The sequence below is a fragment of the Bufo bufo genome, chromosome 1 (assembly GCF_905171765.1).
Source record: "Bufo bufo chromosome 1, aBufBuf1.1, whole genome shotgun sequence".
In the NCBI taxonomy this organism is placed as follows: Eukaryota; Metazoa; Chordata; class Amphibia; order Anura; family Bufonidae; genus Bufo; species Bufo bufo.
Window position 1 is genome coordinate 17395617 of NC_053389.1, and position 19953 is coordinate 17415569.

The 19953-nt window shown below is 45.3% G+C and overlaps 1 protein-coding gene across 2 annotated transcripts in view; it reads left to right on the plus strand.

Annotated features, from left to right (window-relative positions):
- Window positions 1–1059: 1059 nt before the first annotated feature.
- Window positions 1060–19953, plus strand: part of LOC120992075 (sialic acid-binding Ig-like lectin 8) — a 28657-nt gene continuing 9763 nt past the window's right edge. Inside the window, exons 1-3 of one of the 2 annotated variants that reach the window (XM_040420826.1) lie at window positions 1061–1243; window positions 17169–17250; window positions 19028–19396. In XM_040420826.1, the coding sequence (XP_040276760.1) occupies window positions 17190–17250; window positions 19028–19396 (430 nt within the window). In that variant the 5' untranslated portion in view covers window positions 1061–1243; window positions 17169–17189. Of the gene's footprint in view, window positions 1244–17168; window positions 17251–19027; window positions 19397–19953 lie in introns of both variants that reach the window. The other variant, XM_040420833.1, reaches the window with a different exon arrangement.

Below are 19953 nucleotides of genomic sequence, written 5' to 3' on the forward strand. Positions count from 1 at the left end.
CGAATTTCCACGTGCTTCGCGTCAGCAAATCGATTTAACCTGAAATAATATAAAAAACGAAAAAATTCAAACTTACCTCCTCCATTTCCTCACGACGGGCCGCCAGCCTCCATCTTGCTTAAATATCTCAGCCGAAATCCCGTGCAGCATGAGATTACATCATCACTCCAGCCGGCGTGATGATGTAATCACGCGCCGCACGGGTTTTCGGCCGAGATCTTCAAGCAAGATGGCGGCCGCCGACCCGTCGCCAGCAAATGGAGGAGGTAAGTTTGATTTAATAATTTTTTTTGTATTGTTAATTTTACACTCAGATGCTGCGATCATGTATGAACACGGCATCTGAGGGGTACCATGACGGGGGCGGCTCTATCACCGCTCCCTGTCATTGCGCCCACTACTTACAAAAAAATGCATTCGTGACTAAGGAATTCAGCATGAAGTGAATTTTTTTGTGAAATTCGGCGAATTAGCCAAATCGAACTTTTAAGAAATTCGCTCATCTCTAATTGTATCGCATAATGACCCCTACACATGATATTATATCTTATAATGACTACTACATATGGCAGTGTACCTAATAATTACCACTACACATGATAGTGTACCTTAGATCTTAATAAATTAGATCTTGTTAACTCTTTCCTCCCCAGCATGAACATATATTCCCTCATCAAATTTTGCTCCAGAGATACATATGGCTTTTAATGCCTCCACAATTTTCTTCTCCTCTGTCTAGAGGGAGATATAGCTCTATATTTCTGTGAATTTAACAGTTGGGATGAATGAAAGGTGTTTGGACCGCGTCACCTGCTTCTTTATGAGATGACTAGGCCAGGAGAAGGTGGCCCAGAAGGATAAACAGCAGAGGGTGCTACCACAGAAGAAAATGTAATGTAAATTTAAAAAAAAGAAAAAATCATTATAGGTCCATTGCAGTCATACTTCATAGTAAGAATTTCCATGCGATGACCCCTTTATATTTCTCCTCTTGCCTCATATTTCAATCACTTGCTATGACTGACTCAGTTATACTGCAATCTTGGATGGAGCTGAGGAAACGGCCACTTCTGCTTTTTACTTGGTGCCCAGGATACGCAGTTTTCAAAGCAGATAATCTAAGGAAGGAGGAAAAGTCAGGAGAGCTGCGGAGAGAGGCCAAGCTGTCCAGGCATTTTGTGAAGAAATACATCATTAAAGATCAAGATAGGAATTCCACCTTTATCATCTGCAAGACACAGAGGTAAGAAATCCATGCTTGACACCCCTCTCTGCAAGAAATGCATTAGTTGGCTTTGTTCACTCCAGAATTATGTGCTAAAATGTTGTATTTTTTTATTTTTTGGGGGTCGCTGCACATTGTCATACAGTACCATAAGTCACGACCCGTTTCAGGAAGGTAATGCTACTTATCTGGTAAGCCACACACCCTTGTCCGATGGGATAGAAAAAGTTTCCAAGACTTTGCTCAAATGTGCTTCAAAGTATGTACGCCAGAATTCTGGCACAATCCGATTTGGAAATCTCATCCTTTGTACACACAGTATGTAAATGTGTAAAAAAAAATGATATTGTGTGAACAATGCTCAGTAAGATGAATACATCCATAGCTGAACAGCAGGAGAGCAACCAGGTTTACAGCAAATTTTCTTATGTCCTCTCTCCCCCAAACAAAGTCCCTGCAACACTCTCTTCCACTGCCAGTCCTGCACTGGACAGGAGGAAAAGTCCACACCATAGTCATTCCCCTTAGTGCCTCCACACAGTAGTTATGCCACCTTGGTGCCTCCACACAGTAGTTATCGCCCAGGCCTCTACGCCAGTGTCTCTACTAGTTTGCCAAAATGTATCATTCTGGAGTCAGTTTTTAGCTAACAGAGCATTGTCTAAACTGGATACCATTGTACCCACTTAGCTAAAAAATAGTCTTGCTATGTATGAGGTGACTGCCTGTAAACAAGAGGGTTCCCAATCACTGACACCAAGCAGATCTTAAATTTGGTGAAGAGCCGAAGCATAAGATCATTTATACACTAAAAGTTGTGTTTTTGCAGATTTAGATATTTCCTTCCGGTCATATTGTCAGATATCATTTCATTTGTGCAACATTAATCAGCAATGTGTAATACTGGAGTTTATAGCTTTTACATGCAGTAGATATAAGGAGGAAGTTGTGCAAAATTTTTGGGAAATTTGTATCTGAATTATTTCCAAATTTTTCTTTGAGAAGACAGGCACGGCAATGTATATTAACTAGCTTATGGAGAGCGGTAAGGGAGATCGAGCAGTTAGGACTGGTTTAATATAAAGTACAGTATTTGTTACATATTATACATTAATAAAATAATTTAAGAAAAAAAAGATAAAAGGGGACTTCCAGCTGGTGGGCAAATACTGAGGTCACATGGGCGTCAATCCACCGACACGACATAAGTCTCTTGATCTACAATAGTCCAAATGAATAGTGGAACCAAATTGTAGTATGATTGTATACGTGTAGTAGTTTACTCGAAAAAAAACTCAAAAAAATTGATATAACTTAATTAGACTGGAGTTGATTTAAAAAACGTATATTTTAATTAAAGAACAAAAAAAATAATAAAAAAATTAATTAATAGCATGTGGTTTATAGAAAAAAGGTTAGAAATTGATGGAAACACCACTAAAATGCTTTGGGAATAGCATAGGAAGGACATATGGATGCATCTTGGACTCCTATTACATACAATAGACAACCACACAAAGGCTATTTGCCAAAAGCCAGGTATGTGCAAGCTATCGATCTATCCATGAGACAGATACAGTCAGCACACCTTAAAATGGCAGACTTGTGCACTAAGACATTCAAAACCAGCTTTATTTATTTATAATTTTTTCCCCTCAGATAGGAATATTTATAATCTACCACTCATAAACGTTACATCTTATCATCATCTGACTTTATTGCATATTTTCTTATCAAGTTCTATAACTCCTAAATGCTCCATCCCACCTGAGGCATTCCAAACCAGCTCTCATCTAATTGAGAGCCAGTAAGCCTCAGAGTTGCTTCATATCGGTTGGATGGCTTGGGTGGACCTGCGCACCTAGATCAATATCATTAGGGAGACAAAAAGTTTTCTGATTGTCCTAACATAATATTCAATAACCTTTCGATCCAGTTTTGTCATGTAAACTCATTTGCATAAACATTAGAATCTATACTACTCATGAACAGCGCCATCTATTGGTTTCATAGTCTTGTCATAAGACTATGAAACCAATAACATATAAAGCATCATCAATCCTTACATAAAGATGCACTACCATTAGACTACAGGACAATAAATCCACATGAACTCCGAAATGAGACACTGTATACCTCGAGGAATACCTATAATAAAAAGAAAACTTTAAACCACATCACCTGTATAGAAGGGGGAGGGGGTCAGGGGGGGAAATGTTTAGGGAAATGATTATTGCACTGTTTATATGTGTTTTATCTTTGTTTTCACTGCACATATCTGTAATGTGATCCAATATGTACAGTACAGACTAAAAGTTTGGACACACCTTCTCATTCAAAGAGTTTTCTTTATTTTCATGACTATGAAAATTGTAGATTCACACTGAAGGCATCAAAACTATGAATGAACACATGTGGAATTATATACATAACAAAGGGCTCTTTCACACTTGCGTTGTCCGGATCCGTCGTGCACTCCATTTGCCGGAGGTGCCCGCCGGATCCGTCTTCAAAATGCGTTCAGTGTTACTATGGCACCCAGGACGCTATTAAAGTCCTGGTTGCCATAGTAGTACTGGGGAGCGGGGGAGCAGTATACTTACAGTCCGTGCGGCTCCCGGGGCGCTCCAGAATGATGTCAGTGCGCCCCATGCGCATGGATGACGTGATCCATGCGACACGTCATCCATGAGCGTGGGGCACCCTGACGTCACTCTGAAGCGCCCCGGGAGCCGCACGGACGGTAAGTATACTGCTCCCCCGCTCCCCACTACACTTTACCATGGCTGCCAGGACTTTAGCGTCCTGGCAGCCATGGTAACCATTCAGAAAAAGCTAAACATCGGATCCGGCAATGCGCCGAAACGACGTTTAGCTTAAGGCCGGATCCGGATTAAGGCCTTTCAATGGGCATTAATTCCGGATCCGGCCTTGCGGCAAGTGTTTAGGATTTTTGGCCGGAGCAAAAAGCGCAGCATGCTGCGGTATTTTCTCCGGCCAAAAAACTTTCCGGTCCGGAACTGAAGACATCCTGATGCATCCTGAACGGATTTCTCTCCATTCAGAATGCATTAGGATAAAACTGATCAGGATTCTTCCGGCATAGAGCCCCGACGACGGAACTCTATGCCGTAAGAAAAGAACGCAAGTGTGAAAGAGCCCTAACAAGTGTGAAACAACTGAAAATATGTAATATTCTAGGTTCTTCAAAGTAGCCAACTTTTGCTTTGATTACTGCTTTCTACAATCATGGCATTCTCTTGATGAGCTTCAAGAGGTAGTCCCCTGAAATGGTTTTCACTTCACAGGTGTGCCCTGTCAGGTTTAATAAGTGGGATTTCTTGCCTTATAAATAGGGTTGGGACCATCAGTTGCGTTGAGGAGAAGTCAGGTGGATACACAGCTGAGAGTCCTACTGAATAGACTGTTAGAATTTGTATTATGGCAAGAAAAAAGCAGCTAAGTAAAGAAAAACGAGTGGCCATCATTACTTTAAGAAATGAAGGTCAGTCAGTCAGCCGAAAAATTGGGAAAACTTTGAAAGTAAGGGCTATTTGACCATGAAGGAGAGTGATGGGGTGCTGCGCCAGATGACCTGGCCTCCACAGTCACCGGACCTGAACCCATTCGAGATGGTTTGGAGTGAGCTGGACCGCAGAGTGAAGGCAAAAGGGCCAACAAGTGCTAAGCATCTCTGGGAACTCCTTCAAGACTGTTGGAAGGCCATTTCAGGGGACTACCTCTTGAAGCTCATCAAGAGAATGCCAAGAGTGTGCAAAGCAGTAATCAAAGCAAAAGGTGGCTACTTTGAAGAACCTAGAATATGACATATTTTCAGTTGTTTCACACTTGTTTGTTATGTATATAATTCCACATGTGTTAATTCATAGTTTTGATGCCTTCATAGTCATGAAAATAAAGAAAACTCTTTGAATGAGGTGTGTCCAAACTTTTGGTCTGTACTGTATGTTTGAATGTAAATGTGCAAATTATATCAAAACCTAATAAAATGTATTTTAAAAATAAAAGACTATAAAACTAGTGATGAGCGGGAGGTGCCATATTCGATTTCGACGAAATTCGCGAATATTCGCTAGAATTTTCGTCTCATATTCGTCGAAATCGAATATTCGTCATTATTCTAGTTATCGCAATTAATATGCGATTTAAATAATCGCGTATTGCGATTTTAACTTAAGGCAACTTTCCTATTGGTTTGATATCTAGAATTAGCGAAGAGGAGGAATATGACGAATGTATTTGTCATATTCCTCAAAACGAAGATAAACAAAATATTCTCCATCTTCGTTTTAGCTCCATATTCGTCAACTTTGATAATTCTAACAATCAAATAGGAAAGTTGACTATAGAGACAGCTGTGTTTAATTCGCTATGCGATTATATTACTTTTTTTTTTTTAATAAATAGAATAATTATAATAATTATCAAGTATTATAATTATTCTATTTATTTAAAAAAGCAAAGTAATATAATCGCATAGCGAATTAAACACAGCTGTCTCTATAGTCAACTTTCCTATTTGATTGTTAGAATTAGCGAAGTTGACGAATATGGAGCTAAAACAAAGATGGAGAATATTTTGTTATCTTCGTTTTGAGGAATATGACGAATACATTCGTCATATTCCTCATCTTTGCTAATTCCACCAAGCCAACCATAGTAAACCAAGTCTAAGTTAAAATCGCAATGCGATTACTTCAAGTTATATTAATCGCATTGCAATTTCAACTTAATTCTGACATCCGACAGTACATTCTAGTATGGAGGCGTTCCCATGGTGATGGGGACGCTCCATGAGCACGGAAGTCGTCAGAAGCGGCAACGGGCACTGACTGGAGCAGCCAGGAAGCCAGGAATCCTCAGAACAGGTAAGAACTACTTTTGGGAAGTGGGAAAGAAAAAAATTATAACAATAATATAAAAAAAAACTAATATTCGAAACTAACGAATTTATAGCGCTATATTCAAAATATTCGCGAATTAGCGAAGTGCCGATATTCGCTAAAAAAATTCACTATTCGAATATTTGCGCTCAACACTAAATAAAACCAATAGATGGTGCTGTTCATGAGTCATGAACAGCGCCATCTATTGGATTCATAGTCTTGTCATAAGACTATGAATCCAATAAATGGCGCTGTTCATGAGGAGTGTTGATCGCGAATATTCGAATCGTGGATTTTTATCGCAAATTTTCCATGCAAATAGTGTTTCAGCTAAAAAAATAACAATCAGATTCAGCTAATTTGCTATGCCCACTATTATGCAAATGAGTTTACATGACAAAACTGTATAGAAAGGTTATTGAATATTATGTTAGGACAATCAGAAAACTTTTTGTCACCCTAATGATAATGATCTAGGTGTGCAGGTCCACCCAAGCCATCCAAAAGTTATAAAGCAAGTTTTAGGCTTACTGGCTCCCAGTCAGATGAGAGCTGGTTTAAATGTCTCATAGTGCACAAGGCTGCCATTGTAAGGTATGCTGACTGTATCTGTCTCATGGATAGATTGTTGGCTTGCACCTACCTGGCTTTTGGCAAATTAGCCTTTGTGTGGTTGTCTATTGTATGTAGAGTTGAGCGAACACCTGGATGTTCGGGTTCGAGAAGTTCGGCCGAACTTCCCGGAAATGTTCGGGTTCGGGATTCGAACCCGATCCGAACTTCGTCCCGAACCCGAACCCCATTGAAGTCAATGGGGACCCGAACTTTTGGGCACTAAAAAGGCTGTAAAACAGCCCAGGAAAGAGCTAGAGAGCTGCAACATGTAGGTAAATCCCCTGCAAACAAATGTGGATAGGGAAATGAATTAAAATAAAAATGAAAAAAATAAAAATGAACCAATATCAATTGGACAGAGGTCCCATAGCAGAGAATCTGGCTTCACGTCAGCAGAGAATAAGTCTCTTCATGCCATAGCAAAGAATCTGGCTTCATGTCAGCAGAGAATCAGTCTCTTCATGCCATAGCAGAGAATCTGGCTTCATGTCAGCGCAGAATCAGTCTTCATGTCATAGCAGAGAATTAGGCTTCACGTCACCCACCACTGGAACAGGACACTGTCACACATTTAGGCCCCGGCACCCAGACAGAGGAGAGCGGTCCCGTAACAGAGAATCTGGCCTTATGTCAGCGCAGAATCAGTCTTCATGTCATAGCAGAGAATCAGGCTTCACGTCACCCACCACTGGAACAGGCCACTGTCATACATTTAGGCCCAGGCACCCAGGCAGAGGAGAGAGGTCCCGTAACAGAGAATCTGGCCTTATGTCAGCGCAGAATCTGTCTTCATGTCATAGCAGAGAATCAGGCTTCACGTCACCCACCACTGGAACAGGCCACTGTCACACATTTAGGCCCAGGCACCAAAGGCAGAGGAGAGGTCCCGTAACAGAGAATCTGGCCTTATGTCAGCGCAGAATCTGTCTTCATGTCATAGCAGAGAATCAGGCTTCACGTCACCCACCACTGGAACAGGCCACTGTCACACATTTAGGCCCAGGCACCCAGGCAGAGGAGAGAGGTCCCGTAACAGAGAATCTGGCCTTATGTCAGCGCAGAATCTGTCTTCATGTCATAGCAGAGAATCAGGCTTCACGTCACCCACCACTGGAACAGGACACTGTCACACATTTAGGCCCAGGCACCCAGGCAGAGGAGAGAGGTCCCGTAACAGAGAATCTGGCCTTATGTCAGCGCAGAATCTGTATTCATGTCATAGCAGAGAATCAGGCTTCACGTCACCCACCACTGGAACAGGACACTGTCACACATTTAGGCCCCGGCACCCAGACAGAGGAGAGCGGTCCCGTAACAGAGAATCTGGCCTTATGTCAGCGCAGAATCAGTCTTCATGTCATAGCAGAGAATCAGGCTTCACGTCACCCACCACTGGAACAGGCCACTGTCACACATTTAGGCCCAGGCACCCAGGCAGAGGAGAGAGGTCCCGTAACAGAGAATCTGGCCTTATGTCAGCGCAGAATCTGTCTTCATGTCATAGCAGAGAATCAGGCTTCACGTCACCCACCACTGGAACAGGCCACTGTCACACATTTAGGCCCAGGCACCAAAGGCAGAGGAGAGGTCCCGTAACAGAGAATCTGGCCTTATGTCAGCGCAGAATCTGTCTTCATGTCATAGCAGAGAATCAGGCTTCACGTCACCCACCACTGGAACAGGCCACTGTCACACATTTAGGCCCAGGCACCCAGGCAGAGGAGAGAGGTCCCGTAACAGAGAATCTGGCCTTATGTCAGCGCAGAATCTGTCTTCATGTCATAGCAGAGAATCAGGCTTCACGTCACCCACCACTGGAACAGGACACTGTCACACATTTAGGCCCAGGCACCCAGGCAGAGGAGAGCGGTCCCGTAACAGAGAATCTGGCCTTATGTCAGCGCAGAATCTGTCTTCATGTCATAGCAGAGAATCAGGCTTCACGTCACCCACCACTGGAACAGGCCACTGTCACACATTTAGGCCCAGGCACCCAGGCAGAGGAGAGAGGTCCCGTAACAGAGAATCTGGCCTTATGTCAGCGCAGAATCTGTATTCATGTCATAGCAGAGAATCAGGCTTCACGTCACCCACCACTGGAACAGGCCACTGTCACACATTTAGGCCCAGGCACCCAGGCAGAGGAGAGAGGTCCCGTAACAGAGAATCTGGCCTTATGTCCGCGCAGAATCTGTATTCATGTCATAGCAGAGAATCAGGCTTCACGTCACCCACCACTGGAACAGGCCACTGTCACAGATTTAGGCCCCGGCACCCAGACAGAGGAGAGCGGTCCCGTAACAGAGAATCTGGCCTTATGTCAGTGCAGAATCTGTATTCATGTCATAGCAGAGAATCAGGCTTCACGTCACCCACCACTAGAACAGGCCACTGTCACACATTTAGGCCCCGGCACCCAGACAGAGGAGAGGTTCATTCAACTTTGGGTTGCCCCGCAATATAATGGTAAAATGAAATTAAAAAAAGTATTGAATGAGGAAGTGCCCTGGAGTAGAATAATATATTGATAAGGGGAGGTAGTTAATATCTAATCTGCACAAGGGATGCACAGGTCCTGTGGGATCCATGCCTGGTTCATTTTTATGAACGTCAGCTTGTCCACATTGGCTGTAGACAGGCGGCTGCGTTTGTCTGTAATGACGCCCCCTGCCGTGCTGAATACACGTTCAGACAAAACGCTGGCCGCCGGGCAGGCCAGCACCTCCAAGGCATAAAAGGCTAGCTCTGGCCACGTGGACAATTTGGAGACCCAGAAGTTGAATGGGGCCGAACCATCAGTCAGTAAGTAGAGGGGTGTGCACAGGTACTGTTCCACCATGTTAGTGAAATGTTGCCTCCTGCTAACACGTTCCGTATCAGGTGGTGGTGCACTTAGCTGTGGCGTGGTGACAAAACTTTTCCACATCTCTGCCATGCTAACCCTACCCTCAGAGGAGCTGGGCGTGACACAGCTGCGTTGGCGACCTCTTGCTCCTCCTCTGCCTTCGCCTTGGGCTTCCACTGGTTCCCCTGTGACATTTGGGAATGCTCTCAGTAGCGCGTCTACCAACGTGCGCTTGTACTCGCGCATCTTCCTATCACGCTTCAGTGTAGGAAGTAAGGTGGGCACATTGTCTTTGTACCGGGGATCCAGCAGGGTGGCAACCCAGTAGTCCGCACACGTTAAAATGTGGGCAACTCTGCTGTCGTTGCGCAGGCACTGCAGCATGTAGTCGCTCATGTGTGCCAGGCTGCCCAGAGGTAAGGACAAGCTGTCCTCTGTGGGAGGCGTATCGTCATCGTCCTGAATTTCCCCCCAGCCACGCACCAGTGATGGGCCCGAGCTGCTTTGGGTGCCACCTTGCTGTGAACATGCTTCATCCTCATCCTCCTCCACCTCCTCCTCATCCTCGTCCTCCTCGTCCTCCAGTAGTGGGCCCTGTCTGGCCACATTTGTACCTGGCCTCTGGTGTTGCAAAAAACCTCCCTCTGAGTCACATCGAAGAGACTGGCCTGAAAGTGCTAAAAATGACCCCTCTTCCTCCTCTTCCTCCTGGGCCACCTCCTCTTCCATCATCGTCCTAAGTGTTTTCTCAAGGAGACATAGAAGTGGTATTGTAACGCTGATAACGGCGTCATCGCCACTGGCCATGTTGGTGGAGTACTCGAAACAACGCAACAGGGCACACAGGTCTCGCATGGAGGCCCAGTCATTGGTGGTGAAGTGTGTCTGATCCGCAGTGCGACTGACCCGTGCGTGCTGCAGCTAAAACTCCACTATGGCCTGCTGCTGCTCGCACAGTCTGTCCAGCATATGCAAGGTGGAGTTCCACCTGGTGGGTACGTCGCATATGAGGCGGTGAACGGGAAGGCCGAAGTTACGGTGTAGTGCAGACATGCAAGCAGCGGCAGGGTGTGAACGCCGGAAGCGTGAACAGACGGCCCGCACTTTATGCAGCAGCTCTGACATGTCGGGGTAGTTGCGAATGAACTTCTGCACCACCAAATTCAGCACATGCGCCAGGCAAGGGATGTGCGTCAATCCAGGTAGGCCAAGAGCTGCAACTAGATTTCGCCCATTATCGCACACCACCAGGCCGGGCTTGAGGCTCACCGGCAGCAACCACTCATCGGTCTGTTGTTCTATACCCCGCCACAACTCCTGTGCGGTGTGGGGCCTGTCCCCCAAACATATGAGTTTCAGAATGGCCTGCTGACGTTTACCCCGTGCTGTGCTGAAGTTGGTGGTGAAGGTGTGTGGCTGACTGGATGAGCAGGTGGAAGAAGAGGAGGAGGAAGCTGAGTAGGAGGAGGAGGAGACAGGAGGCAAAGAATGTTGCCCTGCGATCCTTGGCGGCGGAAGGACGTGCGCCAAACAGCTCTCCGCCTGGGGCCCAGCCGCCACTACATTTACCCAGTGTGCAGTTAGGGAGATATAGCGTCCCTGGCCGTGCTTACTGGTCCATGTATCTGTGGTTAGGTGGACCTTGCCACAGATGGCGTTGCGCAGTGCACACTTGATTTTATCGGACACTTGTTTGTGCAGGGAAGGCACGGCTCTCTTGGAGAAGTAGTGGCGGCTGGGAACAACATACTGTCGGACAGCAAGTGACATGAGCTGTTTGAAGCTGTGTGTGTCCACCAGCCTAAATGACAGCATTTCATAGGCCAGTAGTTTAGAAATGCTGGCATTCAGGGCCAGGGATCGAGGGTGGCTAGGTGGGAATTTACGCTTTCTCTCAAATGTTTGCGAGATGGAGAGCTGAACGCTGCCGTGTGACATGATTGAGATGCTTGGTGACGCAGGTGGTGGTGTTGGTGGTACATCCCATGTTTGCTGGGCGGCAGGTGCCAACGTTCCTCCAGAGGCAGAGGAAGAGGCCGAGGCGGCGGCAGCAGCAGCAGAAGAGGCCGAGGCGGCGGCAGCAGCAGAAGAGGCCGAGGCAGCGGCAGCAGCAGAAGAGGCCGAGGCGGCAGCAGCAGAAGAGGTAGCAGGGGGAGCCTGAGTGACTTCCTTGTTTTTAAGGTGTTTACTCCACTGCAGTTCATGCTTTGCATGCAGGTGCCTAGTCATGCAGGTTGTGCTAAGGTTCAGAACCTTAATGCCTCGCTTCAGGCTCTGATGGCACAGCGTGCAAACCACTCGGGTCTTGTCGTCAGCACATTGTTTGAAGAAGTGCCATGCCAGGGAACTCCTTGAAGCTGCCTTTGGGGTGCTCGGTCCCAGATGGCGGCGGTCAGTAGCAGGCGGAGTCTCTTGGCGGCGGGTGTTCTGATTTTGCCCACTGCTCCCTCTTTTGCTACGCTGTTGGCTCGGTCTCACCACTGCCTCTTCCTCTGAACTGTGAAAGTCAGTGGCACGACCTTCATTCCATGTGGGGTCTAGGACCTCATCGTCCCCTGCATCGTCTTCCACCCAGTCTTGATCCCTGACCTCCTGTTCAGTCTGCACACTGCAGAAAGATGCAGCAGTTGGCACCTGTGTTTCGTCATCATCAGAGACGTGCTGAGGTGGTATTCCCATGTCCTCATCATCAGGAAACATAAGTGGTTGTGCGTCGGTGCATTCTATGTCTTCCACCCCTGGGGAAGGGCTAGGTGGATGCCCTTGGGAAACCCTGGCAGCAGAGTCTTCAAACAGCATAAGAGACTGCTGCATAACTTGAGGCTCAGACAGTTTCCCTGATATGCATGGGGGTGATGTGACAGACCGATGGGCTTGGTTTTCATGCGCCATCTGTGCGCTTTCTGCAGAAGACTGGGTGGGAGATAATGTGAACGTGCTGGATCCACTGTCGGCCACCCAATTGACTAATGCCTGTACCTGCTCAGGCCTTACCATCCTTAGAACGGCATTGGGCCCCACCAAATATCGCTGTAAATTCTGCTGGCTACTGGGACCTGAGGTAGTTGGTTCACTAGGACGTGTGGCTGTGGCAGAACGGCCACATCCTCTCCCAGCACCAGAGGGTCCACTAACACCACCACGACCATGTCCACGTCCGCGTCCCTTATTAGATGTTTTCCTCATTGTTCCCGTTCACCACAATTTTGAGAATGGCAAATTTGGGAATGCTTTTTCAACCCAGAAAAAAAAGTGTGCTTTTACGGTCACTACAAATAACTTGACCAGCTAAAACAGTGCAGATTTGGTTGAATAGAGATGTGAGACCTGTTTTTTTTTTGCGCTGTGTGACAGTTATAGGTTTAATCACAGAATGACACTTCTATCAGCACGCTAGCGTGTGTCTTAGGTTTTTCTGAATGACACTATCAATACCTTCAATGTAAGATTTTCTTTTTGGGATAGATTTCAAGTAGGCCTCAAATACCAGAAACTAGTTATTTTGAGAATGGCAAATTTGGGAATGCTTTTTCAACCCAGAACAAAAAGTCTGCTTTTACGGTCACTACAAATAACTTGACCAGCTCAAACAGTGCAGATTTGGTTGAATAGAGATGTGAGACCTGTTTTTTTTTGCGCTGTGTGACAGGTATAGGTTTAATCACAGAATCACACTTCTATCAGCACGCTAGCGTGTGTCTTAGGTTTTTCTGAATGACACTATCAATACCTTCAATGTAAGATTTTATTTTTGGGATAGATTTCAAGTAGGCCTCAAATACCACAAACTAGTTATTTTGATAATGGCAAATTTGGGAATGCTTTTTCAACCCAGAAAAAAAAAGTGTGCTTTTACGGTCAATACAAATAACTTGACCAGCTAAAACAGTACAGATTTGGTTGAATAGAAATGTCAGGTCTATTTTTTAGGCGCTGGGTGACAGGCTCAACTTGCCCCTGATGTAATATATGGCCAAAAAATAACCACACTGTTGATGGTTAAATGCACTTGGGTGACACAGGCTCAGCCTGCACCAGATGTAGTATATGGCCAAAAAATAATCAGACTGTTGATGGTTAAATGCACTTGGGTGACACAGGCTCAGCCTGCACCAGATGTAGTATATGGCCAAAAAATAATCAGACTGTTGATGGTTAAATGCACTTGGGTGACACAGGCTCAGCCTGCAGCTGATGTAGGATATAGCACAAAATAACCACACTATTGATGGTTTAATACACTTGGGTGACACAGGCTCAGCCTGCAGCTGATGTAGTATATGGCCAAAAAATAAATCAGACTGTTGATGGTTAAATGCACTTGGGTGACACAGGCTCAGCCTGCAGCTGATGTAGTATATAGCACAAAATAACCACACTATCGATGGTTAAATACACTTGGTGATAGCTCGTGCTGGCGCACCACAAGTCACAAAATGGCCGCCGATCACCCCAGAAAAAAAGTGATCTAAAAACGCTCTGGGCAGCCTCAAAAAAGTGAGCAAGTCAATAATAGCACTTCAATGATCCACAGCTGCAGATCGATCACAGAATGAAGTCTTTTGGAGGAGTTAATCTGCCTAATCTCGCCCTAACGTCGCAGCTGCAACCTCTCCCTATACTGATCATAGCAGAGTGACGTGCGGCGCTTTGTGACTCCAGCTTAAATAGAGGCTGGGTCACATGGTGCACTGGCCAATCACAGCCATGCCAATAGTAGGCATGGCTGTGATGGCCTCTTGGGCCAAGTAGTATGACGCTTGTTGATAGGCTGCTTTGCAGCCTTTCAAAAAGCGCCAAGAAAGCGCCGAACACCGAACCCGAACCCGGACTTTTACGAAAATGTTCGGGTTCGGGTCCGTGTCACGGACACCCCAAAATTCGGTACGAACCCGAACTATACAGTTCGGGTTCGCTCATCCCTAATTATATGTAATAGGAGTCCAAGATGCATCCAGCTGTCCTCTCCTTGCTGTTTCCGAACAATTTCTAACCTTTTTCTGTGAACCAGACATCCTCTCTTCTTCAGAGCACGGGGTGCCTCTCATTGATGTTCATTGTGTTCAATTGTGCTCGAGCATACACAGGATTCGGCCGAACGCTGCAAATTCGGGCTGCTCGCTCAACACTAGTTTATATAAGAAAATATATATAAAATGTATTCCAACTGATCGTGACAATCTGTGATTTATATGGTTCTTTTTTTGTTATTTTTCTTAATAAATTATGAATAGTCCATCAAATGTCCTTTAATTTATATAATTTTTGTGATTTTCCTTAGGCTACTTTCACACTTGCGTTCGGGGTTCCGCTTGTAAGTTCCATTTGAAGCCTCTCACAAGCGGCCCCGAACGCATTCTGAGTGGATGCAGATCCGCTCAGAATGCATCAGTTTGGCACCGTTTGGCCTCCGTTCTGCTCAGCAGGCGGACACCCGAACGCAGCTTGCAGCGTTTTGGTGTCCGCCTGGCCGTGTGGAGCCAAACGGATCCGTCCAGACTTACAATGCAAGTCAATGGGGACGGATCCGTTTGACGTTGACACAATATGGTGCAATTGCAAACGGATCCGTCCCCCATTGACTTTCTATGTAAAGTCAGGAGTCCCTAATAATATACCATCAGATCGGAGTTTTCTCCAATCCGATGGTATATTTAACTTGAAGCGTCCCCATCACCATGGGAACGCCTCAATGTTAGAATATACCATTGGATTTGAGTTAGATCGTGAAACTCAGATCCGACAGTATATTCTAACACAGAGGCGTTCCCATGGTGATGGGGACGCTTCAAGTTAGAATATACTAAAAGGTCTGTGTACATGACTGCCCCCTGCTGCCTGGCAGGTGCTGCCAGGCAGCAGGGGGTAGACCCCCCCCCCCTGTATTTACCTCATTGGTGGCCAGTGCGGCCGCCCCCCCTCCCTCCCCTGTATTTAACTCATTGATGGCCAGTGTGGCTGGCCCCCCCTCCCTCCCCTGTATTTAACTCATTGGTGGCCAGTGCGGCCTGCCCCCCCTCCCTCCCTCCCTTGTATTTAACTCATTGGTGGCCAGTGCGGCCGCCCCCCCCCTCCCTCCGTTGTATTTAACTCATTGGTGGCCAGTGCGGCCGGCCCCCCTCTCTCCCCCCCCTGTATTTAACTCATTGGGGGCCAGTGCGGCCGGCCCCCCCTTCCTCTCCCCCCTAATTAAAATGACCGACCCCCCATCATTGGTGGCAGCGGAGAGTTCCGATCGGAGTCCCAGTTTAATCGCTGGGACTCCGATCGGTAACCATGGCAACCAGGATGCTACTGCAGTCCTGGCTGCTATGGTTACTTAGCAATTTTAGAAGCATTATACTTACCTGCGATGTCTGTGACCGGCCGGGCGCTCCACCTACTGGTAAGTGAAAGGTCTGTGCAACGCATTGCTTATAGCACAGACCTTTCACTTACCACTAGGAGGAGCGCCCGACCGGTCACAGAGGGAGGGAGGGGGGGCCGGCCGCACTGGCCACCAATAAGTTAAATACAGGGGAGGGAGGTGGGGCCGGCCACACTGGCCACCAATGAGTTAAATGAAGGGGAGGGAGGGGGGGCGGCCGCACTGGCCACCAATGAGTTAAATACAGGGGAGGGAGGGAGAGGGGGCCGCACTGGCCACCAATGAGTTAAATACAGGGGAGGGAGGGGGGGGTCTGCCCCCTGCTGCCTGGCAGCACCTGCCAGGCAGCAGGGGGCAGTCATGTACACAGTTCTTTTAGTATATTCTAACTTGAAGCGTCCCCATCACCATGGGAACGCCTCTGTGTTAGAATATACTGTCTGATCTGAGTTTTCACGAAGTGAAAAATCAGATCTGAAAAAAACAGTTATGCAGACGGATCCGTTCTGAACGGATGCAAGCGTTTGCATTATAGGAGCGGATCCGTCTGTACAGACACCAGACGGATCCGCTCCGAACGCAAGTGTGAAAGTAGCCTTAATGTGCAAAATAATTGATTGTGTGTCTTCAATCGTTCTGTTGTGCCCCTTGTTGTATTCAAAGTAATAAGTACATCCAAAGTGTTTAAAATATAACATAAACTAATTGATTTGTTATTGCTGCTAAGCAGTATATGTTATCATTTAACAAAGTCAGCTTCTCATGTGCCGAGCGAGATAGATGAAATTTACGAAGTAATTTGTATTGTTACATCTTCGATCGTTCTGCAATGCCCCTTGTTGTATTTAGAGCAGAGGGGACTACCTCTTGAGGCCCATCAAGAGAATGCCAAGAGTGTGCAAAGCAGTAATCAAAGCAAAAGGTGGCTACTTTGAAGAACCTAGAATATGACATATTTTCAGTTGTTTCACACTTGTTTGTTATGTATATAATTCCACATGTGTTAATTCATAGTTTTGATGCCTTCAGTGTGAATCTACAATTGTCATAGTCATGAAAATAAAGAAAACTCTTTGAATGAGAAGGTGTGTCCAAACTTTTGGTCTGTACTGTATATATATATATATATTTTTATTTTTATTTTTTTTAAGTTGAACCGTGCTTTACAATGAATGGAAATAATTTTTCTCATTATTATGTTAATCTTAGAGCTCAATACCAGTGGGACCAATGACTGACCGCCGTGTACATTATAGCGCAATTTTACTGATTTTTACCCTGCTATGGAGAGGTGAGTACAGAGACACTCTCTAAGTAATATTCAGTGTACTGAGTTTATCCCTTGGTATGAAAATTTGTGCAGAAAATGAACTGGGCTCTGGAGACCTTCTCTTTAGGGCCTTTCAGATTCTTTTGACAGTTGAATTTGGCATGAATTCCCCACCAGGCACCAGCATGGAAACAGACTCTTGTCGTTTTCAAAGGGAGGCAGTGCTGCTCATGGTTTATGGCCTTGACTGTAAATTAAGGTCATAGCCATAAACTGCAGACTCCAATTGAAATCAGGGAGAAGGGTCCACACAATTCATATGTGAATAAGTCATTGTCAGGATTCTGATGTTTTTCTATGAACTGACCACTAGTGGCCACTGTTTCCTGTTTTGTGCTGCACTTTCACTCCTTACGACTAAAGGTTGCTACTGTATTTTTCCCTTAAACTTGCTGAATGTTGTTTCTTGTGGAAGCCATCATTCTTCGTGTTTGGTCCTTTTTTTAGATCGCATGGAGATACAAATGTAATACTCTGAAGTGGTATTACCACTCTACACCCCGCTACTGTCTTTAATTGCTACCATATTGTTATCTGTGTATTTATTACAGGTCCTCCTACACTGTGCATTCTTAATTTTGCAATTAAACTGTTATGTTCATGTAATGTGCCTGTTTCGCCAGCAGGTGGCAGCGTATAAGTGGCAGGGAGATCCTTAAATAAAATGGAATTTACCATTCCATTTTCCCCCTTTTGGGCAGAAGTGAGCCAGTCCTGTTTCCTACCAAAGGGAGGGGTTGCAGTTCTAGTTTATAGAAGTTTAGACTCCATGGTGGAGCTGAGAAGACAGGAAAGATGTAGCAGCAAGGGGAAAAGGTTATCCGGCTGCGGCCGGAGTCTCTCCAAAGGGAAGTAGCTCATAGAGCCCCCTGACTCCTTGCTAATTTACTTACTGAGTGTCAGGAGGGGGACAACAGCCAAAGGCACCCCAATCCAGGGATACCAGAACTGACTGAAAGTCCAGTAACCAGATCCAAGCCGAGTTTAGCAGAGCAGAGAGAGAAAGCAGAGATATCAAGTTTGCCTGCGATTTTATGCCAAAGCCTGTTGGAACTAAGAGAAAGCCTGAATATTGTTTGGATGCCAGTTTACCCAAGTAAAGCTGTTGTTCATAGGAGTCTGGACTCAACTTATTCCCCACCATTACTCATCCCCTTTATCGCTTCGGAGCCTAACCCTGGGGAGTGATGGTATCCAGGTAGGAGCACCGTGACATACACCGTGACATGTGGGCCTCACCACACCACTCTGCATTCCACTAAACCTGAGACATGATCGGCCCTGGGGGGCGGCGTGTTGCACAAACAATGCTTGATAATTGTGACTCACTCTTTTGTCCAGCTCCAGTCTCACGGCCTTGTGTACTTATACAGCTGATATGCCACAGAGAGGCTGATTCATGCGCATTGAGTGTTTTATGATTTTGGAAACTGCTATTATTAAGGGAACCAATGTGTAAATTATTTGTAGGAGCTGAGCTGCAGTAAACTGGTACGGCTACTACACAGTGGATGGAGCGGTCAGCTTCCAGCCCTGTCCACAGTGTTAGATCCAGCACTTGGGGCTTCCCGAACCAACTGATCTGTCATGTGTCCTAGGGATAGGTCATCAAAGTAAAGAAACTGGAAAACCCTTTTTAATTTAAACTGCCCTCTCCAGAGGCAATTGTCATACTATTTGCACTAGTTATTAAAAGTGAACATAATGTTGAGTGTTCCTTTTTTATTATTTTGTCTAGATGCAAGCACACAGTTTTATAATGGATTAATTGTAATGTCTCCAAGAAATGTGGAAGTCCAGGCCGGACTCTGCGTGCACATCCCTTGCACTTTTAATATTCAACCAATATACACCCCCTCCAGGGAAACCAGAGGAATCTGGCTCAGGGGAAATGCCTTTCCAATGAAGACTGTGGCTGTTAAGAGTGGTAATGATTCTGAAAATAGAAGGGAACGGATCTTTCTTACTGGAGATGTCTGGAGAGGAGATTGTTCCCTGATGATCAACAATGCAAGACAACAAGATGCTGACTATTATACTTTTAAATTAGAGGAGGGAGCCTTACAACATACCTTCAATAACTTCAGAACCTTTGTGAGAGTAACTGGTGAGTAGATTATCTCCACTTATCTTCTAATATTATTGACTAGTTAGGACACTTAACCCATTAGTTAGGCTGAGTTCAAATAACCATTTAGCTTTCTGTTCTTCTAATCCATCAAAAGAAGAGAAAAAAAAACATAAAAACACAATTTATTTTGAGCACCCAAAAAAAAGCACCCAAAAAAAAAGAAAAAAAGATCCTTTATTTTGATCATCCTTTGTGCTAATTTTTAATCCAATTTTTAAGTTCCATCTGAGATCTGTTATTTTAGAAGGACAAAAAAGTCCTGTGAGGAAGATTTTTTCACCTGTCAAAAATGAAGGATCTCTTATGGAACTGACAAAATTGGATGCAAAATGGCATCCAATTTTGTCAGTTCCATAAGAGATCCTTCATTTTTGACAGGTGAAAAAATCTTCCTCACAGGACTTTTTTGTCCTTCTAAAATAACAGATCTCAGATGGAACTGAAAAATTGGATTAAAAATTAGCACAAAGGATGATCAAAATAAAGGATCTTTTTTTTTTTTTTTTTCCTGTTCTTCTGACGGATCAGAAGAA